The sequence below is a fragment of the Lactuca virosa genome, chromosome 9 (genome assembly GCF_052849685.1).
Source record: "Lactuca virosa cultivar CGN04683 chromosome 9, Lactuca_virosa_CGN04683_v6, whole genome shotgun sequence".
NCBI lineage: Eukaryota > Viridiplantae > Streptophyta > Magnoliopsida > Asterales > Asteraceae > Lactuca > Lactuca virosa.
The window spans coordinates 299,886,080-299,896,399 of record NC_136434.1 but is presented as its reverse complement, the minus strand read 5'-3'; the positions used below and the strand labels follow the sequence as shown (position 1 = coordinate 299,896,399).

Below are 10,320 nucleotides of genomic sequence, written 5' to 3'. Positions count from 1 at the left end.
CAAAATCTTTGGCAATTTTGCCCCGTTTGCTTCTTCTGGGTTCTAAGTTCTCTTCTTGAACCTTAGAAGAACTCTCTTCATTTGATTGTAAACTTCTGTCTGGAATGGTATCATTTAGTCCATCATCTAGAGGTCTTTTCCTAGAGTAGGTAACCTCTTTCCCTTTATCCTTAAAAGGAAAAATATTTTCAAAGAATTCAGCCTCTGCTGATTCCATGATGGTTTGGTTATGGATATCATCAACATGTGATTTAAACACAAGAAACCTATTGGCTGCACTATTCATGGCAGGGCCAAGATAGATGCAATCTATGGTTTTTGGTCCAAGTTTAGTCCTCTTAGGAAGAGGTACTTGTACCTTAGCAAGACAACCCCACACTTTCATCCTTTTATAAGAGGGTAACCTCCCTTTCCACTGATGATAGGGTGATTTATCACTCTTTTTATGAGGAATTCTATTAAGAATTGAGTTTGTTGCAAGACATGCTTCTCCCCATAGATTATGTGGTGCTCCAGAAGTAATTAACATTGAATTAATCATGTTTTTCAATGTTCTATTCTTCCTTTCTTCCACTCCATTTTGCTGAGGAGTATATGGAGCAGTTGTTTGATGTATAATACCATTTAAGGAACAAAATTCAGCAAAGTCTTTGGATTCATATTCGCCTCCTCGATCAGACCTTAGAATTTTGATCTTTTTGTCAAGTTGATTTTCAACTTCAGCCTTGTAATTCTTAAAATAATTCAAGGCTTCACCTTTGGTATTTAACAAATAAATATAACAATACTTGCTGCAATCATCAATAAAAGATATATAATAATTCTTTCCTCCTCTTGTAGGTGTTGCTCTAAAATCACATAAATCAGAGTGGATTAAGCCAAGTATTTCATTAGATTTTTCAACTGATTTATGAGGATGTTGTGAAAATTTATATTCTACACAAACCTCACATTTTCTGTTTTTATCTAATGTACATTTTGGTAACATGCCAAGTTTTTCCATTCTTTGAATAGAACGAAAATTGACATGTCCCAAAGGAGAATGCCACAAAATTGAAGGATCATGCATATACATAGAAGAGGGGCTAGTAGTGCCCATTATTGCATTAGCATTAACATTGGTTACATCATTGTTTGGTGTTTCAACACCATAGTACAAAGGTAAGACACTGACTTTGAAGAGACCCTCACTAAGGTATACTTTTCCAACATACACCCCACCCTTGGTGAGAACAAACTTATCAGACTCAAATACAAGTTTGAAACCTTTGTTACTAAGAATAGGACCAGAAATCAAATTCTTAGTAATTTCAGGAACATGCAAAACATCACTTAAAATGAATTCTTTTTCAGAAGTCAGTTGCAGCTTCACTTTTCCCTTTCCTTCAACTTTTGCAGTAGAGCCATTCCGCATAAACATTGGTTCAGAATCCGAGACTTTCTGGTACGTAGAAAACATAGTTCGGGAGTTGCAAATGTGCCTTGTGGCTCCAGTATCAATCCACCAATCCACACAATTGCTAACCATGTTGGTTTGAATCACAGCAACAAACTGATTTGGTGATTCAACCATGTTGGCTTGACCAGAATTTCCTCCACCAGAATTACCACCATTGTTTCCATTGTTTCCTCCATTGTTTCCTCCATTATTTCATCCATTGTTTCCTCCTTGACCCCTCCTGAATCTGCAATCTTTGGCCTTGTGTCCAATTTTGCCACAAACATAGCATGGACCAGAATTCTTCTTGAAATTCTTCTTGTTAGGGCCATGATTTTTGCCATCTTTGGAAGAGTTTTTGGAGCCTTGCTTCCCTTTCTTGTTGTTGTGTTTTGTCTTTGAAGTACTTGCTTCTCCAACAAAGTTTGCACTTGGTTCCAACGAATTTGCATCTGCCTTCTCATTCAATCTGTTATCTTCTTCCACACGAATTCTCAACACAAGTTGCTCAAAACTCATGTCATCAGTTAAGTGTTTAAGATATAATTTGAAATTCTTCCAAGAAGGAGGAAGTTTTTCAATGATTGAACCAACAAGAAAGTTAGAGTTTATACCCATACCTTCAACTTCAAGATCATGTGCAATGACTTGAATTTCCTCCACTTGTTTGCGGACAGATTTGGTATCCACCATCTTGAAATTCATGAACTTTCCAATCACGAATTTCTTGGAACATGCCACTTCTGTTTTATATTTCTTTTCCAGTGATTCCCATATCTCTCTTGCAGTAGTGATGGTAGAGTAGATATCATAGAGGGAATCATCCAGGGCATTTAGAATATAATTTCTATAATTATATTCATTTGTGTTCCAAGTTTCCACAGCCCTTTGGTGTTCTGCCAATTGGGCTGCAGTGGGTGGTGTTACTCCTTCTGCAGTAGTTGTCCCAGTGGGAGGAGAGGGAGAATCATCAGTGAGAACATTGGAAACATGAAGAGTTGTTAGATAAAACAACATCTTTTGTTGCCATCTCCGAAAATCTGAGCCTTTGAATTTCTCAGGCTTTTCCACATGTGTTTTGATGATGGAATTTTGATCCATTCTTCACTCTTCATTTTCTGTCTTAGATTGTTATGACATATGTATACAATCAACAAGAGCAATAGAAATAAAACAAACGAAATTGAAATATATATATATATATATATATATATATATATATATATATATATATATATATGTAATATACAAGAATCAGTTTACAGAAAACATACTTGAAGATTTATGTTTACAACAGAAACACAAAAAACGAAATTATGTAGATTGAGGCCTACAAATTGCAGTGTCCTAAGACAGAAATTTTCCCTGCTGGGATCTGTCTAGAGGATACAATAATCAATCCAAGAAGTACTCTTGAATCTGTCGAAATTTCTAGGTCCCCTTCATCTTCAGGAAGAACGAATTTTGAAGAGAGTTTGTGGTGATTGTTTCTGTAACCCCTCACAAATGACAGAAATCATGTATTTATAGGTATTGATTATGACAGTTAAAAACTGTCAAAACCGAAAATAACTTCCAAATACCTGTCATTCAGTGATTACGAATTTAATGAAAATAAAGAATAAAAATTAATTTCGTAATTAAAAATTATTTAATTAATCAGGAAGACCCCAAGGGCCCCAAGGCCCAAGGCCCATCTTTTGACCATTAAATATTCTCTTGATATTAGCCTATTTTGAGTCCAATTAGGCTAATCCAACACCAGAACCCAAGCCCAATATGCTTAACCCATTACTTGACCCATTTAATTAAATGTGTGGGTAGTGAACTAGATTCTTGAACTAACCACTTTTTATAGTAGAATAATACAAGAAGTATCACACATATCATATCTAAGCATAGATCATTTCTTACCGTTGTGTTCATTTCGGTCATGAACGATCCTTTCTTCATGAGACTTTTAGACAGCTTAGCCATATCAGCTCCCAAAGATGCGACCTCACATCCATCTCACATAGGTAATACTAATCTGGAACAATCCATACTTATTCCACTATAAAAGCTATCAGCATTATTAAGAATAAAGAATTCATCCATATATCATCAACGGAAAAACACAAAATAAATATCATAGGAGTGAGCATACCTTTGTGTTAGTGCTTCTTTGAGTCTTCCCCAACTAGTTGTCCTATTGAACCTAGACCATGGGATCTCCAATGTTGCTAGGTTAGGTTTCCGCCAGGTGGTGACTCATTGTGTTGGCTTTAAGGCCATTCCCCTCGATGTGAAGAGAACTTGCTCTCTACTAAGGCCTTTTGTCAAGGGATCATCTATATTTTCCTTTGACTTTATGTAACTAATGGAAATGATTCCATTCTTCAGCAAGTCTCTTATTGTAATATGTCTGCGCCTAATGTGTCTCGACTTGCCATTGTATATATGACTTTGTGCTCTAGTAAGAGCAGCCATACTATCATAGTGTATGCCAATGGCAGTAACAGGTTGAGGCCACAGAGGAATACCTTCTAGGAAGCTTTTAAGCCATTCTGCTTCTTCAGCAGCTTTGTCTAAAGCAACAAACTCTGCTTCCATTGTAGAACGAGTATTCACAGTTTGCTTAGATGATTTCCAAGAGATAGCAGCTCCACCAACAGTGAACACATATCAGTTGTGGATTTTGCCTCTGAGGATATCTCGTGTAATGCAATCCATAATTCAATGTATGCTTTAAATATCTAAGCACTCTCACTAATGCATACCAATGATCTTTCCCAGGATTATGGGAGTAGCGGCTCAATCTACTTACACTATAAGCCAAGTCCGGTCGAGTACAATTCATAATATACATTAAGCTACCAAGAACTTGAGTATATTCTAACTGAGCTACACTATCACCTTTATTCTTCTTAAGATGACTTGAAGGATCAAAAGGGGTGACTACCGGCTTGTCATCATAGTGTCCAAACTTCTTAAGTACACTTTCAATATAATGGGACTGAGTAAGAGTATAACCATCTGATCTTCTTTGAACTCTTACACCAAGGATCACATCTACTACTCCCAAGTCTTTCATGGAAAAGGAGGAGTGTAGCATTTTCTTGGTTTGATTGATCACATCCAAATTAGTACCCATTATAAGCATATCATCCAGATACAAGCATATGATAACACAAGCATTCTTGTATTGTTTGACATAAACACATTTATCACATTCATTAATTCTAAATCCATTAGAGAGTAATGTGTTGTCAAACTTCTCATGCCATTGCTTTGGAGCCTGTTTTAGTCCATAAAGTGATCTAACTAACGTACAAACTTTGCTTTCTTGACCCTTAACCACAAACCCTTCAGGTTGGTTCATATATATCTCTTCATCTAGTTCACCATACAAGAAGGCAGTTTTCACATCCATTTGGTGTATTTCCAAATTGTGAATGGCTGCAATTGCTACTAATGTGCGAATTGATGTAATTCTTGTAACATGTGAATAGGTGTCAAAGAAGTCTTGACCCTCTTTTTGACGATACCCTTTAGCTACTAAACGAGCTTTGTACTTCTCAATGGTACCATCAGGTCTAAACTTCTTCTTGAAAATCCATTTGTGCCCAATTGGTTTTTGCCCAAGTGGCAAATCTACCAATTTCCAAGTGTTATTCTGCACAATGGAATCGATCTCACTTTTGATTGCCTCTTTCCAAAAGGGAGCTTCAGAAGAATCCATAGCATCCTTATAAGTTTGTGGTTCTTTATTCAGTACATAGGTCATGTAATCAGGTCCAAAATCTTTGGCAATTTTGCCCCGTTTGCTTCTTCTGGGTTCTAAGTTCTCTTCTTGAACCTTAGAAGAACTCTCTTCATTTGATTGTAAACTTCTGTCTGGAATGGTATCATTTAGTCCATCATCTAGAGTTCTTTTCCTAGAGTAGGTAACCTCTTTCCCTTTATCCTTAAAAGGAAAAATATTTTCAAAGAATTCAGCCTCTGCTGATTCCATGATGGTTTGGTTATGGATATCATCAACATGTGATTTAAACACAAGAAACCTATTGGCTGCACTATTCATGGCAGGGCCAAGATAGATGCAATCTATGGTTTTTGGTCCAAGTTTAGTCCTCTTAGGAAGAGGTACTTGTACCTTAGCAAGACAACCCCACACTTTCATCCTTTTATAAGAGGGTAACCTCCCTTTCCACTGATGATAGGGTGATTTATCACTCTTTTTATGAGGAATTCTATTAAGAATTGAGTTTGCTGCAAGACATGCTTCTCCCCACAGATTATGTGGTGCTCCAGAAGTAATTAACATTGAATTAATCATGTTTTTCAATGTTCTATTCTTCCTTTCTGCCACTCCATTTTGCTGAGGAGTATATGGAGCAGTTGTTTGATGTATAATACCATTTAAGGAACAAAATTCAGCAAAGTCTTTGGTTTCATATTCGCCTCCTCGATCAGACCTTAGAATTTTGATCTTTTTGTCAAGTTGATTTTCAACTTCAGCCTTGTAATTCATAAAATAATTCAAGGCTTCATCTTTGGTATTTAACAAATAAATATAACAATACTTGCTACAATCATCAATAAAAGATATATAATAATTCTTTCCTCCTCTTGTAGGTGTTGCTCTAAAATCACATAAATCAGAGTGGATTAAGCCAAGTATTTCATTAGATTTTTCAACTGATTTATGAGGATGTTGTGAAAATCTAGATTCTACACAAACCTCACATTTTCTGTTTTTATCTAATGTACATTTTGGTAACATGCCAAGTTTTGCTATTCTTTGAATAGAACGAAAATTGACACGTCCCAAACGAGAATGCCACAAAATTGAAGGATCATGCATATACATAGAAGAGGGGCTAGTAGTGCCCATTATTGCATTAGCATTAACATTGGTTACATCATTGTTTGGTGTTTCAACACCATAGTACAATGGTAAGACACTGACTTTGAAGAGACCCTCACTAAGGTATCCTTTTCCAACATACACCCCACCCTTGGTGAGAACAAACTTATCAGACTCAAATAGAAGTTTGAAACCTTTGTTACTAAGAATAGGACCAGAAATCAAATTCTTAGTAATTTCTGGAACATGCAAAACATCACTTAAAATGAGTTCTTTTTCAGAAGTCAGTTGCAGCTTCACTTTTCCCTTTCCTTCAACTTTTGCAGTAGAGCCATTCCCCATAAACATTGGTTCAGAATCCGAGACTTTCTGGTATGTTGAAAACATAGTTCGGGAGTTGCAAATGTGCCTTGTGGCTCCAGTATCAATCCACCAATCCACACAATTGCTAACCATGTTGGTTTGAATCACAGCAACAAACTGATTTGGTGATTCAACCATGTTGGCTTGACCAGAATTTCCTCCACCAGAATTACCACCATTGTTTCCATTGTTTCCTCCATTGTTTCCTCCATTATTTCCTCCATTGTTTCCTCCTTGACCCCTCCTGAATCTGCAATCTTTGGCCTTGTGTCCAATTTTGCCACAAACATAGCATGGACCAGAATTCTTCTTGAAATTCTTCTTGTTAGGGCCATGATTTTTGCCATCTTTGGAAGAGTTTTTGGAGCCTTGCTTCCCTTTCTTGTTGTTGTGTTTTGTATTTGAAGTACTTGCTTCTCCAATAAAGTTTGTACTTGGTTCCAACGAATTTGCATCTGCCTTCTCATTCAATCTGTTATCTTCTTCCACACGAATTCTCAACACAAGTTGCTCAAAACTCATGTCATCAGTTAAGTGTTTAAGATATAATTTGAAATTCTTCCAAGAAGGAGGAAGTTTTTCAATGATTGAACCAACAAGAAAGTTAGAGTTTATACCCATACCTTCAACTTCAAGATCATGTGCAATGACTTGAATTTCCTCCACTTGTTTGAGGACAGATTTGGTATCCACCATCTTGAAATTCATGAACTTTCCAATCACGAATTTCTTGGAACATGCCACTTCTGTTTTATATTTCTTTTCCAATGATTCCCATATCTCTCTTGCAGTAGTGATGGTAGAGTAGATATCATAGAGGGAATCATCCAGGGCATTTAGAATATAATTTCTGCAATTATATTCATTTGTGTTCCAAGTTTCCACAGCCCTTTGGTGTTCTGCCAATTGGGCTGCAGTGGGTGGTGTTACTCCTTCTGCAGTAGTTGTCCCAGTAGGAGGAGAGGGAGAATCATCAGTGAGAACATTGGAAACATGAAGAGTTGTTAGATAAAACAACATCTTTTGTTGCCATCTCCGAAAATCTGAGCCTTTGAATTTCTTAGGCTTTTCCACATGTGTTTTGATGATGGAATTTTGATCCATTCTTCACTCTTCAATTTCTGTCTTAGATTGTTATGACAGATGTATACAATCAACAAGAGCAATAGAAATAAAACAAACGAAATTGAAATATATATATATATATATATATATATATATATATGTAATATACAAGAATCAGTTTACAGAAAACATACTTGAAGATTTATGTTTACAACAGAAACACAAAAAACAAAATTATGTAGATTGAGGCCTGCAAATTGCAGTGTCCTAAGACAGAAATTTTCCCTGGTAGGGATCTATCTAGAGGATACAACAATCAATCCAAGAAGTACTCTTGAATCTGTCGAAATTTCTATGTCCCCTTCATCTTCAGGAAGAACGAATTTTGAAGAGAGTTTGTGGTGATTGTTTCTGTAACCCCTCACAAATGACAGAAATCATGTATTTATAGGTATTGATTATGACAGTTAAAAACTGTCAAAACCGAAAATAACTTCCAAATACCTGTCATTCAGTGATTACGAATTTAATGAAAATAAAGAATAAAAATTAATTTCGTAATTAAAAATTATTTAATTAATCAGGAAGACCCCAAGAGCCCCAAGGCCCAAGGCCTATCTTTTGACCATTAAATATTCTCTTGATATTAGCCTATTTTGAGTCCAATTAGGCTAATCCAACACCACAACCCAAGCCCAATATGCTTAACCCATTACTTGACCCATTTAATTAAATGAGTGGGACAAGACATATAAGGTGGGAGAAAGTTTTCTCTTCCACCAATGTGGGATAAGTCCCACATTGTTAAGCAAAGTTCCAACAATACCCCACATTTTCTATTCAAACTCGAAGAATACCCCACATTTGAATAGAAAATAAGTGAACTTTGATATTCAAATAAGGGAAGTAAGATATGACATGCATCTGAATAGGTGTTGTAAAACTTGAACCTTTCATAGTGAGTACTACTTGGATCTACTTTGTGGGTAGTGAACTAGATTCTTGAACTAACCACTTTTTATAGTAGAATAATACAAGAAGTATCACACATATCATATCTAAGCATAGATCATTTCTTACCGTTGTGTTCATTTCGGTCATGAACGATCCTTTCTTCATGAGACTTTTAGAGAGCTTAGCCATATCAGCTCCCAAAGATGCGACCTCACGTCCATCTCACATAGGTAATACTAATCTGGAACAATCCGTACTTATTCCACTATAAAAGCTATCAGCATTATTAAGAATAAAGAATTCATCCCTATATCATCAACGGAAAAACACAAAATAAATATCATAGGAGTGAGCATACCTTTGTGTTAGTGCTTCTTTGAGTCTTCCCCAACTTGTTGTCCTATTGAACCTAGACCATGGGATCTCCAATGTTGCTAGGTTAGGTTTCCGCCAGGTGGTGACTCATTGTGTTGGCTTTAAGCCCATTCCCCTCGATGTGAAGAGAACTTGCTCTCTACTAAGGCCTTTTGTCAAGGGATCAGCTATATTTTCCTTTGACTTTATGTAACTAATGGAAATGATTCCATTCTTCAGCAAGTCTCTTATTGTAATATGTCTGCGCCTAATGTGTCTCGACTTGCCATTGTATATATGACTTTGTGCTCTAGTAAGAGCAGCCATACTATCACAGTGTATGCCAATGGCAGTAACAGGTTGAGGCCATAGTGGAATACCTTCTAGGAAGCTTTTAAGACATTCTGCTTCTTCAGCAGCTTTGTCTAAAGCAACAAACTGTGCTTCCATTGTAGAACGAGTATTCACAGTTTGCTTAGATGATTTCCAAGAGATAGCAGCTCCACCAAGAGTGAACACATATCCACTTGTGGATTTTGCCTCTGAGGTATTGGAAATCCAATTTGCATCACAATACCCTTCAAGAACAGGAGGATATCTCGTGTAATGCAATCCATAATTCATTGTATGCTTTAAATATCTAAGCACTCTCACTAATGCATACCAATGATCTTTCCCAGGATTGTGGGAGTAGCGGCTCAATCTACTTACACTATAAGCCAAGTCTGGTCGAGTACAATTCATAATATACATTAAGCTACCAAGAACTTGAGTATATTCTAACTGAGCTACACTATCACCTTTATTCTTCTTAAGATGACTTGAAGGATCAAAAGGGGTGACTACCGGCTTGTCATCATAGTGTCCAAACTTCTTAAGTACACTTTCAATATAATGGGACTGAGTAAGAGTATAACCATCTGATCTTCTTTGAACTCTTACACCAAGGATCACATCTACTACTCCCAAGTCTTTCATGGAAAAGGAGGAGTGTAGCATTTTCTTGGTTTGATTGATCACATCCAAATTAGTACCCATTATAAGCATATCATCCACATACAAGCATATGATAACACAAGCATTCTTGTATTGTTTGACATAAACACATTTATCACATTCATTAATTCTAAATCCATTAGAGAGTAATGTGTTGTCAAACTTCTCATGCCATTGCTTTGGAGCCTGTTTTAGTCCATAAAGTGATCTAACAAACTTACAAACTTTGCTTTCTTGACCCTTAACCACAAACCCTTCAGGTTGGTTCATATATATCTCTTCATCTAGTTCACCATACAAG

The 10,320-nt window shown here is 36.4% G+C and overlaps 1 protein-coding gene across 1 annotated transcript; it reads right to left on the bottom strand.

The window, feature by feature from the left end:
* Window positions 1-1,651: 1,651 nt before the first annotated feature.
* On the bottom strand, window positions 1,652-2,539 carry LOC145140670 (uncharacterized). Its single transcript, XM_079074081.1, has one exon. The coding sequence runs from the start codon at window positions 2,537-2,539 to the stop codon at window positions 1,652-1,654; it is 888 nt and encodes a 295-aa protein (XP_078930207.1).
* Window positions 2,540-10,320: the final 7,781 nt, after the last annotated feature.

What these genes read in the sequence shown, in the direction of transcription:
- LOC145140670 (XM_079074081.1), bottom strand. Translation starts at nt 2,539, where the DNA reads ATGGATCAAAATTCCATCATCAAAACACATGTGGAAAAGCCTGAGAAA.